This window comes from Physeter macrocephalus, chromosome 11 (assembly GCF_002837175.3).
Source record: "Physeter macrocephalus isolate SW-GA chromosome 11, ASM283717v5, whole genome shotgun sequence".
NCBI lineage: Eukaryota > Metazoa > Chordata > Mammalia > Artiodactyla > Physeteridae > Physeter > Physeter macrocephalus.
In genome coordinates this window covers 173115953-173135894 of record NC_041224.1, presented here as the reverse complement: position 1 = coordinate 173135894, position 19942 = coordinate 173115953, and the positions used below count along the sequence as shown (strand labels likewise).

General features: G+C 36.6%; 1 protein-coding gene across 4 annotated transcripts in view; it reads left to right on the top strand.

Annotated features, from left to right (window-relative positions):
• Positions 1-19942, top strand: part of DICER1 (dicer 1, ribonuclease III) — a 63610-nt gene that overhangs the window by 18379 nt on the left and 25289 nt on the right. The window contains exons 2-11 of one of the 4 annotated variants that reach the window (XM_028496364.2): positions 600-663; positions 1653-1751; positions 5632-5820; positions 6468-6630; positions 7584-7714; positions 8652-8786; positions 9248-9408; positions 11263-11431; positions 12740-13212; positions 18883-19015. In XM_028496364.2, coding sequence (XP_028352165.1) covers positions 5677-5820; positions 6468-6630; positions 7584-7714; positions 8652-8786; positions 9248-9408; positions 11263-11431; positions 12740-13212; positions 18883-19015 — 1509 coding nt within the window. In that variant the 5' untranslated portion in view covers positions 600-663; positions 1653-1751; positions 5632-5676. Of the gene's footprint in view, positions 1-599; positions 664-1650; positions 1752-5631; positions 5821-6467; positions 6631-7583; positions 7715-8651; positions 8787-9247; positions 9409-11262; positions 11432-12739; positions 13217-18882; positions 19016-19942 lie in introns of those variants that run through there. The other 3 variants (XM_028496365.2, XM_055088696.1, XM_024131137.3) reach the window with 3 other exon arrangements.

Below are 19942 nucleotides of genomic sequence, written 5' to 3'. Positions count from 1 at the left end.
TGTAATAGTGGAGTTGCATTAAATTTTAAAGGATTATCAGCTTATTATTTTGGCTACGGTGTTTCTAGAAAAGAGGTGAATATGAATTGGAAAGATGTCCAGTGTGACACATCAGGCCAAGTTAGTGTATTGCATTTGCATCATACTAGGTGGCAGTACAGAATGGAATTAAAAGTCAAAGAATGAGGTAGTTTTTGAAAACATGAACTTACTCATTAGGACAGTAAGGGGTTATAAGTTCATGTAAAGCATGATACTGACTTACTGTAGTCTTTTAGTATTTTTAAAGCCAGATTTTACTGGGGGGAAAGTGTAATTTACTTTCAGGAATTCTCCTTATATCTAATTGGATTATACTAACAACTTTTAAAAATTCCCAATTGTAATAGAACATAATAAATACTAATTTTTAAAGGGCAGCCCTTTCATACATATACTGTTTTCTTGATTCCCAATAGATAAATACAAAAATTGTTTTTATCAGAGATCTTATTCTGATAAGATAAATATCAGAAAAGTTTGTCAAGCAGGAAATTTCTTAAAGTTGTTTTTTAAAAATGAGTTGTATGTTCTAAAATATTCTCTCTGATTGCTTTTAGGTTACCTAGGGTATGAATTAATACAGACTTGGAAACTGAAAGAACTTAGAATCAGCATTTTGAGGTAAATATGTACATACTAAAGTAGTGTTAAGGTTTCCCCATTCTGCTTTGTTAACTTATTAGCAAAACCAATACGTGTATGAAATGAGAAAGTTTAACCTCCACACACGCACTATAGACTAGACTAGGCTAGACACAAATAAGTGAATAGAAACCCCTGCCAATTTGTTTTTCCTGAGCTTGTGGTAGTAGAGGCATTGCAGTTAAGGAGCATAAATGAAATCCGGTATCAAATCTAAAAAAAGCAACATTTGTTGATTAAATCAAGCTTTTCATCTTACGAGTTTACGCTTCCTTACTTTTTGACTTATAATTTTGATTTTGATTTATAATCTCTTAGGATTATTTAGGACCACCCCTAAATTTAAATTTCTCCACAGTATTGACATTGTTGAACTGTGTTCTTAAATTTTTATTCATACATGAATTTTATAAAAGAGTTTATCGTTAGATTAAATTGTTCTTTGAGTGTGTAGTTTTAATTTCCTTTGAGAAATTGAAATTGCTGATAGATTTCATACTTGTAGTGAAAACTTACTCCCAGGTGATTTGGATTACTCAGCCAAGTACCTCTTCTGGTGATCTTCTTTACTTCTTTTGTATACATGAATTTAGGAAATAACACATCTCTATCCTTTTATTTATTTATTTTTTCCATTTCCCTAATCACTATCTTTAGAATTTATGTACTTTGTTTGATTTCCTTGTATTCATTTTAAAATCTTTCCTCTAACTTTTCTCAAGGCAGCCCAGGCCCACCCCAGTCTCTGGGAATTAGGCATGCTATTGTTATAGCTCATTCTCTTGTTCTTTGTTTTAGAATAAGACTTAGTATCCTAAAATAACCCAAATGTCTTGTTTAAATTTTAATACAAAGTAATGGCCTTTTATCCAGCTTTTCATATCCATAAGGCTTTCTTGTAGATGCATTTATATTTAGTTTAAGTACAGGAGTCTTAAACTTGGCTATTTTTGCATTTATTTTTAGAGCAGAAGCTTGGGTATGCTGTGATTTTCCAATAAACTGCTATCACAATGTCAAAATGCAGTTCAGACAACAGCAACACAGAGATCTCAAACATTAAGACGGTAAATCTGGGCTTTATCGTATGTGGAAAGAGGAAGAGAGTTTTTATTCATGTGTTTTACTGAGTTATTTCTAAATGAATCATACGAAAGCTATGAAACAACCTCACCGCTTTCATGAGTGTTAATTGTTTGACCAGAAATTTGAAATCTGTGATTGGAAAATAGTCATGTGGATTACTCTGTTGGCTCTGCTGAAGCAGTTAACCGTAGTCAGTTAATCTGTGAAACTATAGAACTTTCACTTACCAGCAGGGATTCAGAGCTTTTCATTAAGACCCAAGTTAAGAAAAAAAAAAATCTATTTAAACATGCCAAAGAAAGTAGAAATTGGCAAAATTATAGGTTTTTCAGTTTTCACATTATTGGATTGCTTGTTGAGTTTTTTAATGTTGGATTTGCTTTCTTCAAATAGATAGTGTATCGCTGGGGCCATTCACTGTATACTAAATGAATGAAAAATAATTTAAATATTGTGACCTTCTGGAAACGTAACGGGGAGGGTTCGGTTGCCGTCCTCCATTTCCCTGCAAATTTTCTCTCTTGTATCCACCCTTCAGGGTGAGTAGGAGTGGGGCGGGTATGGATTTCCAAACCAAATACTGTAGAAATATCTTTTGAACTATGATTCTGTTCTGTATGGTATTGTGTGTACATTCATGAATCTCTGATTCAGTTCATCAGATATTTATTTAAATGTACATATGGTACATTATACCAGGAAATTTAAGAGCTGCAAAGAATGAGACACACATCTTGTTCTCGTGGAGCATGTTTGCCAGTGTGCCAGTAAAAGAATAAGTCGTGTATGTATGTGTCTCTGTGAATATATGCAATGTGATATAAGTTATAAAAGGCAAATAGAAACTGTTAGAAGGTTTTTATGTCACGCACATGGACGATATTTGCATTTTACAAACCTGTATTTTTTGTTTGCCATGTCGGGTGTGATTTGGTTCGGTAGGTGGTAGAAATATGTGTGAGACATACAGCTCTTGTACTCAAGGAGATCCTAGTCTAATGGGTCATATTTATTTACTTTTTAAAACTGTTTATTTGGAAGTAATTTCAAACTGACAGAAAATAAGATTAGGACAAAGAATATGTGCTTTACCTGTTTTGCCCCATTTGCTTTATCAGTTGCACCCATTCTCTCTCTGTATATCTACGTGTAGTTTCTTCTTCTGAACCATTTGAGAATAAGTTGCGTACGTCATGACCCGTTTACTCCTAAATATTTCACTGTATGTTTGTCAAGAATAAGGATGCTCCCCTACATAGTCATGGTGCGGTTATCAACTCAGTGAATGTGACATTGCTGTATCTACAGCCTTATCAGTGGACTCTGTAATGGTCTTTGTGGCATTGCTCTCAGGAAAGGATCCAGTCCGAGGTCAGTTACTGCGTTTAGTTGTCACGTCTCTGGAGTCTTCTTTAATCGGGAACATTTTCATAGTTTTTCTTTGTACTGATACTGATAATTTTGAAGAATATAGTTCCCCCTTAAGAAAATGGAACAACAACAACAAAAAAGGAACATTCTTCTATTTTTTAGACTATTCTAAAAATAGACTTTATTTTTAAACTATATAGTCTATAATAAATTTTTAACTAAATATTTAAATATTTATAAATAGACTTTTTTAGACTAGTTTTTAGACTGTTCTAAAAATAGAACATTCATTTACTTTTTAGACTATTTTCTGGCACTGTCATTATTATTAATGTTGTCTACATGAAAAGAAACGATGACGGTGATAAGAAGGAGGGTTCCCGCCGTACGTGGTTTCTGGAGGTGGAAGAAGTGTGTTTGGGGATTTACACTGCTGCCCTCTTTTCTCCTTTTAAAATTTCCGTCTGCCACCAGGATTTAGGCTTCTTTCTTGATCCCTTCCACCATGTCTTTGTTTGGTCTTGGATTAACATTTGGGTTGGGTGAAAAGTGAGGTGTCAGGCTTAACAATGATAAATCATCCTACCAGTAAGCAGCCTGGAGTAGTGAAGGAGAAGTACAGTTGTCCTTCAGTACCCACGGGAATTGGTTCCAGGTCCCCTGCAGATGCCAAAATCCATGGATGCTCACGTCCCTTGCATAGTACAGTTGGCCCTCCGTATCTTTGGATTCATCCAACCAAGGAGAGATTCGACCTGCGGGTATGGAACCCGCAGATAAGGAGGACCGTAGAGATATCCCAAGAATGGCAGACAGGTGGGAAGTGCCTGCAAATCTCTTGGGCCTTCAGCGTGACCTGCTGGATCTTAGGAAGTTAGGTAAAATAGCCTTCCGCTTCAGGTGTTAAGAAGCTTGAATGATCAGCCCGAGGGTGTTTATCCTGTGGGCCTGTAGAATTGAGAGAAATGAATGCTGAGTGTAAAAGGGGTAAAAGGAAAGGCTGTTGGGACTTTGATTCAGTAGAGAGTGAGCACATTATTTCTCATGAAAGGCAGTTCTGCTTGACCCAGGCAAAATAATGACTTGATAGTTTTTCATAATGTACTCTGGAATGCTGTGCTTGCCATCTTCCTCTGAGAGGGATAATCAGAATGGTTGTGCTGTCTCTGGTCCACGGACACGCCTGCCTTGCTGAGGTCCTTGGCCCTGCAGCCATTTGCCCCTTTACCATTTACTGGAGATCCTACTTGTATTAGCTGGATGTTGATTTCTTGTCAACTGAATTAAGCTCTGAAATCAGAATTTGGTATTATACCTATGCATAAAAGAGACTCTACTCTTGAAACTTCTTGTTGGATTAGCTGCAACAATTTAAGTCACTGTGTTGTACAATGGTTATAAATTTAACATGTCAAGAGATTCAGAGTTTTTGTTGTCAAGGAACAAAGAGTGGGGATTCTTTCTTTCCAGTGTCATAGAGTAATAACAATGAACACTGCAAAGCAGTACAAGGGAGAAAATTCCCTTCTACAAGGCAAGTAAATTCTGCTGATGATGGACTTTCACTTAGAGATTTGAAACCCTAACCCTCTATCTGCAGGCTAGGAATTTTAAAAAGACTGAATTATTATTTTCTCATTTTACATGATCATTTTTATCTTTGGGGAAGAATATATGCAATATAGAAGAGTGCTTAGATACCATGAAATAACTTTTATTTCACAGAATGGTGTTGCCTTGTTTTAATTTATCTAGGACATGAATAATTTTAAAGATACACATGTAAATAGTTGATCAGCTGTGCAGTTGTGATAGGTTGTCAATTGAGAAGAATGACCTCTGTGTTTACGGTCCTTTGATAAAATGACCAGATGTTGGCAGGCATTTGAATCCTTCCTGTGTGCGGGCACAGTGCGAAGTGCCTTCCATGCGGCCTTCTCATTATTTTATCAATAGTAGCATCATAGAATTTACAAAGAATGTTTGAAATATATTTACATATGTATTTACATGTTTTGTATATATACACATGTATTTTAAAGGGCATCAATACTGTACATATTTCCTCTTAAAGGTATATTATGGTCACAGTTCTATGTCAGTAAATACAGATCTGTATAAGCTTATGGATATATAGTATTCTATTTTAAGACTAGACCATAATTTACTTAGCCAATTTTTGATTAATTCATTTTAAGGTTATTTCTTGTTCTTAAGTAATAATGCAGCAATAAATATTCATGTGTTTACCTCTTTGTGCAGCTGCCTAATTCTTTTAGACAGGTTTCTAGGTGTAGAATTGCTGGGTTGGCGAGTACAGAATGCTTGACTTTTAAAACGATCCTCTTAGATCACGAAAAAGCTAAAACAATTATGAAGAGTTTGAAAAGGCCCATAGGAATGATATTCTGATGTTCCTCTTGTTTCCGTGCTTTCTTTTGTTTTTAACCCTGCATGGTTGTGTAATGGTATTCTTTTTCCCTTTTGTAGTAAGCTGTGCTAGAACAAAAATGCAATGAAAGAAACACTGGATGAATGAAAAGCCCTGCTTTGCAACCCCTCAGCATGGCAGGCCTGCAGCTCATGACCCCTGCTTCCTCACCAATGGGTCCTTTCTTTGGACTGCCATGGCAACAAGAAGCAATTCATGATAACATTTATACGCCAAGAAAATATCAGGTACTAATGAGAACACTAATACTGGAGCATTTTCACTAAAATGGAATAAATTAGCATATAGTTGACACAACTTATATACAACTCCTGTACCTTTTCAAGCTTTCCTCTTCTGATTAATTTTCTCATTCCAGATACTTTTTTTCTTAATAGTCCTTTTCTTTTCTAACATCTGCTGGGTAATTGATTTGATGGTTTTATTGGTGAAATTTCTTTTTCTTTTTTTTTTTTTCCCCCTGTGAAAACCTCACTGTTCCTTAGTATCTGTTTGGGTGTGTCTGTCCTCATGATCTGGGTAGGAATTGAGACTGGCTTGAAGAACCTTGGACTGGCAGAAGAGCCATGGTCATAGTCATTTCAGTTCATATGATTCTAGAGAAGTTTTCTGTCCCTGTGAGAATAATTCTTAAAGAAGTGGTAAATGCCATTTCAACACATTTACACAGCGCAGCTATGTGTAACCGGTATTTTAATGCCTCTGATTATTATTCTTATATAAAGATGTAGAACGTATGCTTTTTGAAGGGGCAGATTTGTTGGAGGAAGATTTTAGAAAACAGTGAAATTTTCTGAATTAAAACAAATCCAATTTTCTAAATTCTGTACTTAGATAAGAAGTGTGTAATCTTTTTTTCCCACTGTATTTCTAGGTTGAACTGCTTGAAGCAGCTCTGGATCATAATACCATAGTCTGTTTAAACACTGGCTCAGGGAAGACGTTTATTGCAGTACTACTCACTAAAGAGCTGTCCTATCAGATCAGGGGAGACTTCAACAGAAATGGCAAAAGGACGGTGTTCTTGGTCAACTCTGGTAATAAAAAATTATTTTATCAAACTGTGCGGAGGAAAACTGGATGAGATTTTATGGTTAAGCAGATTTTTTCTGTGGGTATTAAGTTAAACTCTTGAAAGTATAGAGAGGTTGATGAATAATGTGTTTGTTGAAGCAGAAATTTCATCCTGTCTTATTTCTTAACTTTATAGTATTTCTCTTAAATGTTAGTCATCTTACTTCATAGGTGTTAAACTTCAGCTTTTTTCTAAAGTGTAATTGCGTTTAATTCTGATTCTGCATTTCTTTTGAAGGATTACTTTTGGAATATAATCTAAGTAGTTATTTTTGTTTTTGATGTTTTAGCTTCGCAAAGTGTATCAAAAGGTGCTTGATTATGAAATAGGTAACTTTGATTTATGATCTTGCTATACCAGTTGTAGAAGGAAAGTCAGATGCTTAACTTAAAAGTTAGATATTCAGTAAGAGTTTAGAGTACTGGTTTTTATGTGTTTGGGATTAGACATTAAAATAAAAAGTATAAAATGTGAACATAAACTGCTCGGGTACTAATATAACCATGTCACTCCTCTTATTCTTTTTTTTTTTTTTTTTTTTTTTTTTTTTAGTAGTCTGTCTTATTTCTTGGTGATACAATCTGATTTTATGGAAGAAAACAGGAAGGGTGGCTCTGGAGTAGTTGACAGTCCAACCTAGAAATTCTATTCTTAGATTGGGGAAAATCACCTTTACAGAAGGAAGGTGGTATAAGGCTCTCTGAAGTGAATGACAGAGGGTGGGGTGGTGAGTCCAATAAGTGTGTTTTGGAGATAACTGTGAAAATATGATTTTAAATTGGCTATCTAAAAAATTGGTGGTTAGGTGTAATATATAATAATAAGGATTTCCTTAACTGTTTAATTGTTAGTAGTCCAGAGAGCCATTTAGGGAAGAGTTCTCATATTTACACGGCATATTATATTTGTAATCAGCAAACCAGGTTGCTCAACAAGTGTCAGCTGTCAGAACTCACTCAGATCTCAAGGTTGGGGAATACTCAAACCTGGAAGTAAGTGCATCTTGGACAAAAGAGAAATGGAACCAAGAGTTTACTAAGCACCAGGTAAGACTTGTAGAGAATTTTCACTTAATAAATCTGTGCAAGTCCTTGGTTTATAAGCTGATCTGTAGCCTTGGTTGTCTGAATTAGGTTTGAAAACTCTACTTTTCTGTGCTTTGTCAGCCTAGAAGCTAGCCCTCATACATTTTCTTACTATAATCTCATCCTAAAGCCAAATAAATTACTAACATGTATTGCTCTTATTTGATAGAAAAGAAACAGCTTTTACAGTATGATTTACTTGCTTGAAAACCACAAATTCCTATGACCTATTTCCATCTTGCAGATAACTTGCTTTCAGAAAGTTTACTCTTGAGTTAAATGTCTTGAAACTGGAGACATTTCTTGGTTGAGATCTTAGCGTCTTTGATGGAAGACTTCCTCGTAGACGTTTCCATGTGGCCAGCTTGTGTTGAGGGCCTTTCTTGTGTTGGATCTGAAGTGGTTAAGAGATGCTCCCTAACTAACCTCAAGCAGTCCCCAGTTTGCTAGTATGTCTTACATATTGGGTTAAGCCCTCATTAATAAAGCACTTAAAATCCACAGAATGATAAGTCCCTATCTTCTTCCAGAAAACCTTGTCAGTTTGATGGGGAAAAACTGTGCGAATTGTTTTGTGACCTGATAAAACTGATAGGTCTTATCAGTTAAAATTATGGCTGTAGGAACCTAAAAACCTGAAGTAGATTTAGTAGATGTATTATAAAAACATGGTCTCCATTATCAAAATTTTTTTTCTTGTCTCTTTGCATGTTTTCCTGATTTTACATCTTGGTTCTCAAATACGAGCTTCCATACTTTGAGGATTTGGGTTTTAATTTTTACTGATGAGTTTCTTAATCTTCACCTAAAATACAGTGGTTCCATAATCTGATTTCGTAGAAGTGTGTCCAGGCAGGTGAATGGCATATGTTGTATACTGATAGCAGTTTTATTTTAGGTTCTCGTTATGACTTGCTATGTCGCCTTGAATGTTTTGAAAAATGGTTACTTATCACTATCAGACATCAACCTTTTGGTGTTCGATGAGTGTCATCTTGCAATCCTAGACCACCCCTACCGAGAAATTATGAAGGTAAGTTTTTAGATTTTTTTCAGTCTTAATAATGCAGGTCAAACTACTGAGTATAAGCAATGTTTTTATAGATCAAAAGCAGTATTAGTTACCAGTTATGGGAACTTGGTTCCAGTGTAGGAATGAATGAATGAATATTAAATTAATGTTCATTTAAATCTATAACCTATAGTATTAAACTGTAATAAATTTATAACAAGTTCTAAATCTATAATAAAAATTTAAACATAATATAAATCAATAAATTATATGATCTATGGTTAGTGAATTACATAATTCATCATAGCATATTTAAATGTTCCTTTTTGATAAACTTATCTTTTAAACAAGCTACAGTAATTCTATACGTGATAATTTTAGTATTTGTTAGGTCTTCTTGACATGTTTTATTAGGATGCTGTCTCTTGGGTTAGGGCCTTGCAAAATGAATTCCTTACTGTCGGTATCTTTTGTTTTGTTAGCTCTGTGAAAATTGTCCATCATGTCCTCGTATTTTGGGACTAACTGCTTCCATTTTAAATGGGAAATGTGATCCAGAGGAATTGGAAGAAAAGATTCAGAAACTGGAGAAAATTCTTAAGAGTAATGCTGAAACTGCAACTGACTTGGTGGTCTTAGACAGGTATGCACTTAGTATTGACTTGGCTTTCATGAGACCTGCTAAGACAGTTTTAGGCCTTCAGTCTCAGTGCCTTGCAGATAGTCTCTAAGAGAACAGATGGCTATTAAAAGGAAAGAGCAAGACTAAGAATTCCTTATCAGCACAGTCATCTTCGAGCGCAAGAATCTAACGTTATTTCCACAGAGAGTAACGGAGGTGTTTCTGCCTTAAGAGGAAATGTTGCATACGCATGGGCCCATCCTATTTGCTGATGTTGACGAGGACTGGGAACTCAGGAAATCGGTGTCCTTTTCTGTCAGTGTGTACACTTTGTTGTTCTGGCCCACGTGTCCCACATGATGCTTTGAAAGAGCATTTATTTACTTACAGGATTCAATGTTTTACAACCTGCTTTAAAATAATAGGAAACACCCTCTAGTTTTGAAAGTGGGTGTGAATTTCTGAGAAGATGTTTATGACTTTGTCTCTTATCGAAGGGGTTGCTATTTCGAGTTTCATTAAAACGTGCAGGCACAAACAGCCTTTTTGATCTAAGTTGGTGGAAGTGAGCCTATATAAATGAGGTTTTAAAATAAATATAACTAATTCAATTCATATTAAAATACCCTTCTTAGATACAGCCTTTAACAAGGTTAAAGATTACCAAGCGGTGGTTCTGAGAACAGTTATAATAGAGATGACTTATTTCTCAGGTTATGAAATTAAATCACACATGGGTTTTGAGTACTTTCCACTAATTGTAAACCTTGTGACTTCGAGTGAGTCATTTATTGTTCCTGAGCCTGTAAAATGGCATTAGTGGTTTCAAGGGATTCTCTGATGATCAGTTACATTGACATGGAAAACACCTTGTGGTGTACCTGTCATTTAGTAGGATTTTGGAAAGAGTTCTCTTTGTGGAGTGGGGTGAAAAGGTAACTTGTAGATTCATGAAACTTACGAATCCAAACGTAAGGTGAAATACAAATCTCATGGCCTTAAGGACTTGCTGTTTCTGATTTTCCTGAGCTAAGACAGTCTGTGATGTAGAATTGAAAGGCTGTACTTCTGCTTTTATCTGACCTGAATTAGATTGGTAGGCCTGTACTACTTGAAGTCTTTAGGAGAAGCAGTGGTATTAGAGTGTTTGGGTAAAACTGGTAAGTAATCTGTTGAGTCTGGCATTACCTAGTTCTCAAAATGTGACTCTTAAAAATTCTCTTTGGGAATAATGAAAACTGTAGTATTTAAATATGTCTTTATTGTATTTCTTTTCCTTAATTAATTATTATATGTGCTTTTAGGATTCTGTGTGTTGTTCTGGTTGTCGTATTATGAGAGTCATGAAAGATCCAAGGAATGATATTGTAATTGACTGAAATTTGGGGGAGCTTTCCTTATGAAGATATGTTAAAAACACATTAAAAATAAAATTGACATTTGCAAATGCTAGAAGTTTTCAAATAGTATGGAAATGGATAAATTTAATGATAACACTTCCTCCCTATGATCTTCTCCCCTCCCCCTTCCCTATTTCTGCTTCTGAGAAATAATCATTATTGAGTTTCTTGAGTATTTTGACTAACATTGGTTCTCATTCTGGATGATGCCTAAGGGGGCAAAAGAGGAAAGGCTAAACCTAAAAAACAAAATGAAAATCCTGGGATAATAATGCAGTAACAAAATTCATATTGAGACCTAACGGGCAAGCGTGGTACGGATAGAAGGACTACCACTTTTAGGAATGTTTGTTGTGAGCCTGCTTGTTATTCCAAATGAAAATAGGAAGTTTCTTTTTTGGTTTAGATATATAATGGATCGTAATGCTGTAGTGAATTTATTGTGTATTGACAACTTTTGTTTCTGATATTAAAGATATACTTCCCAGCCATGTGAGATTGTGGTAGACTGTGGACCATTTACTGACAGAAGTGGCCTTTATGAAAGACTGCTGATGGAATTAGAAGAAGCACTTAATTTTATCAATGACTGTAACATATCTGTACATTCAAAGGAAAGAGATTCTACTTTAATTTCTAAACAGGTAAGCATATACAAAGTAAGTATGGGGAGTATCATAAAAGGCTTCTATTTATTTTTAATGTTGAAATGAATATTCTTCTAATGAGGCTGTTTTATATACATTTTAGTTTAAGGCCTTACCTTCTTATCTCTGGACATTTTTCATTGACTGTATCGCATTGGGTTGAGTTTACTATTACCTGACAGACATTTATATGATTAAATATAGACCTCCCTGGTTTAAGGAGATGTCATGATTATTTAAGTATAAGAAGTGAGTCCAGTTTTTTTTTGTTTTTGTTTTTTTTCTTGGTCAGATGAATTAGTTCCTGATCAAACCCCTGGGCTGAATGAATTCTTCTGCTCTTTCTTTGTATGTAACTGGATATGAGCTTGTCATCCCTGAATAGTGCAGCTTTGAGAAGCAATTCCTTAGGACAGTGGTCTTCAAAGTGTGGGCCCTAGATGAGCAGCTTCCCTCTGGAACTTTGTAGACATGCAGATGACAGGCCCCACCCTTGACCTGCTGAAGTTGAAGCTCTGTGGGTGGGGTCCAGCCGTCTGAGATTTGACAAGCCCTTCAGTTATCCCCATGCCATTAAAACTTGAGAACCATCATCCCAGGACTTTGCAGCCAGTTGTGAATGTTAGCACTGTATTGAATCGAAGTCTTAATTCTCTCCTGCGGATTTTTTTCTGGAGCAGCAGTGCCCAGGCTCTGCTCAGCACTTGTCTTCTCATTAAGTCCGTGTTCAACCCATTGTGTCTTTTACTTGCCTGCAGAACTGGCAGTTCCTCAGTTTATAGCTTTAACATGGATTTACATTCTGCTCTGAGCTAGGCTTGTAAGATGTGGCACTCGGGGCATGGATAAAGTTCAAGGAAAATTGTTTTGCTTTTCTTTGATACCTAAAATAAAATTACATACTCTGTTGCATACGCATATACATATATATGTATATTCTGCTACATAGTTCTTTGCATATTTACCTAGAAGTAAATGACTCAGTTGTACTTCTAACTAATCACAGTCCTAAAATTGCTTTATTAACTGTATACAATTGCATCTTTTAATTTCTCTTATTTGATTATTTTCGCTGGGGAAAACAAAAGGATGGTTCTGGGCATATATATGAAAAAGTAGAGCTTGAAAAGACCATTGGCCCTTACCCCTAACCTTGGGGAATTAACCTCGGTGTTTATATTAGATAAATTAGGTAAATTTATTTTGAGGGGGCAGACTAAAGACAACTTAAATCCCAGTTAAACTCCATCTGAAAATAACTACATGATTATTGTTTAGCATTTGGGCCTTTACATTGTTTTGTAGATACTCTCAGACTGTCGTGCGGTATTGGTAGTTCTGGGACCCTGGTGTGCAGATAAAGTAGCTGGAATGATGGTAAGAGAACTACAGAAATATATCAAACACGAACAAGAGGAGCTGCACAGGAAATTTCTATTGTTTACAGACACTTTCCTAAGGAAAATCCATGCACTATGTGAAGAGCACTTCTCACCTGCCTCACTTGACCTGAAATTTGTAACTCCTAAAGTAATAAAACTGCTTGAAATCTTACGCAAATATAAACCTTATGAGCGACAGCAGTTTGAAAGCGTTGAGTGGTATAATAATAGGAATCAGGATAATTACGTGTCTTGGAGTGATTCTGAGGATGATGAGGAGGATGAAGAAATTGAAGAAAAAGAAAAGCCAGAGACAAATTTTCCTTCTCCATTTACCAATATTTTGTGTGGAATTATTTTTGTGGAAAGAAGATATACGGCAGTTGTCTTAAACAGGTAAATCTCTAAGATTAACATTTTTTCCATAGTAGAACAGGCGACATTTTGTTTTGTGAAGTGATATGTTGTGATAGCTTTAAGAGCTACCAGAAGGCTTATGTAAGTGTCCTGTACTTGGCACCATCATCGTAACTCATGTGTTATGCTATACGGGGACTGACAGGATGTTTATATATACAGTAGCTTTCCCCAAAGGTTAGATTTGATATGACTGAGGTTTTTTCCCCTAAAGGATGCTAATCTTTTCTAATCCATTAAAATAGAGTGCAAGTGTAGAAAAATTGTTACATTAAAGTAAAGCATTCCTTGTTTTATATTAATTGTTAGATTCAGTTAGATATGTATTAACCTGTGACTATGATGTGTTAGGCATTGTGTTGAGCATGTCCCATCAAGCTTTCTCCTTCAGGTAATCTTAAAGATAAATTTTATCAGGGTATTACTGTGGCTAATTTTCCTGTGTTAGCTTTTTTCCTTACCAAATGTCGATTCAAGTTGGCACGTTTGCAGTGAAAAGTTTTTAACAACTGGATTTGAAATTTGGATTGGTTCATAGACTACATATTAAAATTTTCTGAATCAGAAGGAAATAAAAATGTTAGGGAGGAATTCAGAGGATATTGGCAAAGGTGACAGCAAATGCCAGTTAGGTTGTGAATTCCCACCCTACCCCCTTCTTCAATAGAAGTGTATTTTTCCTGAATATAGACCCAGCCAGCCAAGGAGCTACACTTCAGATTTGTGTCACATGGTCACTTAATGTGTGGTTCTTTTGACTTGTGGATGGATGCTCTACTGTTTATAAGGGCCAAAAAGGGTCCTTATTTTGCACTTCAATCTACTTTTCTACAAGATCCATTAATTGGCCAAAGTTGATCCCTAAGAGCCTTTTCTGCAAGTATTGATCTCTGAGGAGAAATTAAGCTTTGTTTCCTGAGGTAATTTGGGATTTTTTTTTTCCAAACTGCTTCTGACTGTTTGGGGGCCTTGAGAACTTACTTGAGTAACGAGAAATTGGACTCTGGGGTAGTCATCTGGCGGTTTTCAGTCTGGTAATTTTCATAGTCATTGGGCCTGATCCTTATGATGAATATGAAGTAAAATAACTTTAGGTAGTGAATTACATTGGAATCAGAAGTTTAAGGTTGGGAAGGGACTTCACTGACTATCTAATCCAACCCACTTAACTTTTATAAAAAAGAGAAAGGCCTCAGGAGGAAAAGTGATTTGCTCGGAGTTAAACTGCCAGTCAGTGGCAGAGACAACTCTAGAATCCTGATATTCTACCTCCTAGTTTTCAGTTCTTTGTATAATCATAATGCCCTTGGGTATGACAGAACACTAAAAACCAGAGCTTTCCAGTGGGAAGACTGCCAGGGGACAGTCCAGGGAGTGCGTGTCTGTTCGTCTTATTTCTTAGAATGGGGGAAAGGCATTTTGGGGGTCAGAAAAGTTTAGTGTTGGCACAGTTGTAAGCCGAGTTAGAGACGTACTCCCTGCCCCCTTACAGGATGGTTTAAGAATTAAATAAAGTTTCTGGGGCTTGGAGAGAAGTCAGGGTTCATTTTCTTCCTTTCCCCTCTTTTCTGCACGCGTTTTTAAGCGTAGAGATGGACCCGCTTTCACTGCAGGAATATTAGCCTGAAAAGGTTTATCAGAAGTCAGTGTTACTTCCTGTTGACTTTGAGGATCAGATTAGTTGCGATCAACTTTCATAAACTGTGGCTGGAATTCAGTGCTGGATGATGAATCGGGAGCGGTTTGAGGCTTGGCTTTATGGGCAGCTAATTAAATATACAATAGAGGTCTTGTCCCAGTAAGCTTTTTAATAAGCTTAGAAAAACTTCCTGAAATCCAGATTCTTTCCTTCCATCAGTTTAATGGGAGGAAAAACCCTTCTTCAGTGAGCAGTTTCATGGGAGTACAAGCTTTTGTAATACACAGGCAGTTTTCTACTCTCCTAATTAAAAAAATAAATCACAGCTACTTCTATATATAATGTAGTATGTGTACAGTCTTCTGTTTATAGTTTTTCTTTTGCCTTTTGTGCTTAGGGCTTTATCATTTATAATTTACCTTTATATATTTTTTAAAATTTCAGAACACTCCATGAGGGAAGAAGGTAGATGTTTTTACTATGTCATAGATGAGGAAAATAACACTCAGTTTGTGACCTCCTAAAATAATGCAAGTATCAAGTGGCAGAAAGTGGTTTCCACTCTCCAAGTCTAGAGGTCTTTTCACTGTGTAATTTACTAGTATTGTGTGACTTTCACCAGTTTTTCCATTAATGTCCTCTTTTTAAAAAAAAATTATTAATTAATTAATTTATTTTGGCTGCACTGGGTCTTAGCTGCGGCATGGGATCTTTAGTTGCGGCACGCGGGATCTTTAGTTGAGGCATGCATGTGGGATCCAGTTCCCTGACCAGGGATTGAACCCAGGCCCCTGCATTGGGAGCTTAGAGTCTTACCCACTGGACCACCAGGGAAATCCCTATTAATGTCCTCTTTTTAATCCAAGGTGTACCAGAGTTCATTTAGTTGTTATATTTCCTTAATTTCCTTTGGTTTGTTACAGCTGCTGCTTCTTTCCTTGTTTCTGATGACTTTGATACTCTTGAGGAGTACTGGTCAGATATTTTGTAGAATGCCTCTCAGTTTGAATTTGTCTGATGTTTTTCTCAGGATTAGACTGGGTTTTAGGATTTGGAAGAATACTACAGATGTGAAGTGGCCTTCTGGTCACTTCGTCTCAGAGGGGTTCATGGTATTAACACAGAACATCACTGGTGATGTTAAACTTCATCATGTGATTATGATTGCGTTTGCCAGTTTTCTCCACTGTAAAGTTATTGTTTTTCTCTTTTCTTACTTAATTCTTTGGAAGCAAGTCACCAAATCTAGTTTATCCTGGGGAGGGAGGGATTCAGCTTCATTCCTGGAGAGGGGCTTATATATGTATGTTACAGAAATTCTTCTGTAAGGAAAGTGTGTCTCTTTTATCCTGTTTATCTGTTTATATTTGTTGAATCATGTTCTTTTATCATTATGAACTCGTGTTTGTTTATTTTATGCTTCGGTTATAATCTGATACTAGTTTTTTTTTTTTTTTTTTTTTTTTTTGTACAAGTTGTTCCATCCTGGGCCATTGGGGGCTGTTTGAGGTGAGCTCCTGTGTCCCTTTGACATGCCCTTATCCTTTTGTTTTTTGAACACTTCCTTACTTTCTGGCACTGCAAGATGTTCCAGGCTCATCTTGTATTTTTCTTGCATAGGATCAGCCATTTCTCCAAGGAGCCCTGGTTCCTTTTATTTCTCCTTACTTTTTAGGTGTATGTTCTGTGCAAGTTATTTAACTTTTTAAAGCCTCGGCATCTTCATCTATAAAATAGGCATAATACCTCCCTCTCTTACTGGGTTGTTCATAAGAGACACTGTATATAAAAATGGCAGTCTTACCACCTGACATTGTACTTGGGGGGGCTGTATGCACACACATGCACTGTGACCTGTGGGTCTGTGCCAGCTGCGTTGAGTAAGATACAGAGATTGAGGGTAAGCATAAACTCTTAGTTTTAAGAGTAAGTTATGTCTGCTGAATGTTATACAATTGGCCGTTGAATTTTAATGCTTTTAAAGTTACATTTTCTTAGTAGTTAATTTCTGTGGAATTTTACAAAAATTTTGGTTTCAGGTGAGTTTGAAATTAGGAAAAAAAATAACCAGTTCTTTGCCATAGATTGTTTGAGAAGCTCTGTGCACTAGAGAACAGCATTCTTTATCAAACAGCTTGCTTGTGGAACGACTCACATAAACTCAGTATAAAATTAAAAGAAACAAATAAGACACTGTCCCAGCAATTCTGTGGTACTGTGAACTCTCTAGGCAGTGTGTGTTACTCAGTAACAAGCTCCCTGACAACAGTAGACCTTGTTTTGTTTCTTCGGAAGCCCATAACTTTGCAGGGATTCCTTAAATTTATCTGATAGAGGAATTTTTCTCTTTAAACGTTGTCAGCATAGGTAGATGCTTACAAGAGATTGTTTTTATCAGTGTGCACACTGCCTCTTCTCTTCCCGGCAGCGCCGATGAGTCTCGTTAAGGAGAAATAGATTTACTTGTAGTGCCTCTGTTCCTCGGCTAGTTGAAGTCTACCAGATTTATTTTTTTTAGGCAAATTAAAATACATTCTTTACCTAATTAGGAGTAACTTGAAATGCATTTTTTAAAACCTCTGTTATGTTCAAATTGATGCTAATTTACATAAACTAAAATTTAGAAGTACATATTATTTCTAAGGTAATTAATTTCATATTTTAGATTTTGGGGCATGCTGTTTGCACGTAGCACTGTTTTCTGTTACTGACATCATAAGTTTATAATAACTAAACGAATCTTGGAACATATTAAAGACGTTTCTGATTTTGAACTTTTTAAGTACTTAAACTATAGAGCAGACTCTCAGACTAACCTAGACACACAAGTGTTTTACTTATTTGGAGGCAGGAAGATATTCTGGATGGCCCTTCAAGGTTTCTTCCAGGGCTTTGATATTAGCCTGTTTCATGTACTTATTGGGGAAAAAAAAAAGAATGGTTTGACTTAAAAATGCAATTTTCTATTAGGAATTTATACTATGTTGTATGACTTCAGAAGAACCATATGGAATCGCTTAGGTCAGGTGTGGAACCATTTATCCTGTGTGCTGAGTTTTTGAATGTGGATATTTCCAAAATAGCTGTAATGGCAACACTAACTGTTAACCTTCTGCCCCCATGTAATGGGAGCCCGTCCCGTAGCTCTTTTCCGCATCTTAGTGGAGGGCCCGTCTGAGGGGACAAGCTTTCTGGGTTAATACAGAGGTGCGGGCAGAAAGGGGCGTGAGCTCGGGAGCGTGTGCTCCTTCCTGACAGGGTGGGGTGGGAACTCTCTTGGCCTTGCAGTGCCGAAGCTCAGAGGCCTTTTATGCAGAGCTGTGGTCAGCGGCCTGCCCAGGGACGTGAGTGTTGGGCATGGAGATGCTTAGCAGTGGATGGAGGCACCCCTTTCCCTAGAGCCGTGCTTCCGGTGGTACAGGGTGCTGGGCTAAAACTAAAAGCTATTATAACGCACTTCTTTTCATGCACAGCTGGAACTCTCTTACTCCATGCAGAGGAGAATGAAGTATTCCTTTGGGGTACTTGGTACTTTGCGTAAGTTTGGCCGTGGAGACAAGGGCATGACCATTGCTGCAAGTTGTGTGTGTGCTTAGGGAAGTGCGTTGAGAAAGAGTGCGTGTGGTTTTTTCATTGTAAGACTTGGACCAAAGCCAAAATACATGAGGAGTCCATGTTTCTCTTTGCCTAGCGCTGTCCCCTCCTGGGCCACCTTTCTATGAAGGTCGTCACTGCCAAATTAGAAAGTTTGAGGGACTGGGACCATTTCATTCATCAGTGTAAACCAGCCCTGTATTTGGTGTTGTAAGTATTTGGTCCACAGATTCACGCAGAGAAGAGCGACAGTGATTTCTTTTCAAGCTAGTTGGAAAAAAAAACACCAAGACTATTTTGTTAGGTATGTTGGCAGAAGGATATGTATTTCCATTTTAAGGGAGACCTTACAAACAAAAGTTTAAATTTTTTTCCCTCAGCAGTGCTTAACTTCCAAACGTATATAATTTTCTTAGATTGATAAAGGAAGCTGGCAAACAAGATCCAGAGCTGGCTTACATCAGCAGCAATTTTATAACTGGACATGGCATTGGAAAGAATCAGCCTCGTAACAAACAGATGGAAGCAGAATTCAGAAAACAGGAAGAGGTAACCTAAGTTCAAATAATCGTACAATAACAATTTTCAGAACATATACAGACTCTGCCCGTAGGAACTTCCTTTCTTTATAGTTCCTCTGCATTTTTTTTGTAATATAGAGTACTTGTTCATATAGAAACTAGCCGTCTCCTTTGAGGTGGCTGTATAGTGATTCATACGTTGAGAATCTATCTGGAAAATCAGTTCTGCGTCTTAATTGCCATCACCCGTTTTGTTTTCCTCTGTTGGGCTGATGGCACACAACTGCGTTTCATAGAAGAAGAAAGCTTGTGTAAACTTAGCTCCTGTTGACTCCATACGACTCTGAAGCAACAAACGGAAATTTTTTCCTAGAAAGTGTTCTGTTTTCTACTTAAAGTCCTGCCTTGATTGAATCCTTTAAAAATAACAATATATTTTAAAGATTTTGGCCTAATTTTTTTCATGCTTTTTAAGATTTCGATATAGGAAATAGCATTGTAAAGATGCTAAAACGTAATATAGTGTTCCAGCTTGCAAATGAAAACTTTTTATTTAAAATTTGTTATTTAACTTAAAAGTAGCAGAATAATTCACGTCGAAGTCATTTCTATGTGATAGCTCTTTGATGATTCCAAGTTTGGGGAGTCTAATAGCCAGAGGCTGACAGATCAGTCTAAAACCCAACTTACTTTCGTATTTAACTTATTCTGGATTGGGAAATGATGTTACCTGAACTCTAGTATGAAAACATTTTTCACTTAAAAAAAATCATTTCTGATCCCTTAAATGTGTCCCAAGATGCCAGAAAATAAGGAATGCTTTGCTTGTAATTTTTAATTCCAAGTGACTTAGGGATTTTAGTGAAAGAGTTTTGACATCTTTGGAGGGATGTTGGCACAAACTCACAGCCATAAGATCTCATTACGGAGGCTCAGAATAGCCACAGGACACTCC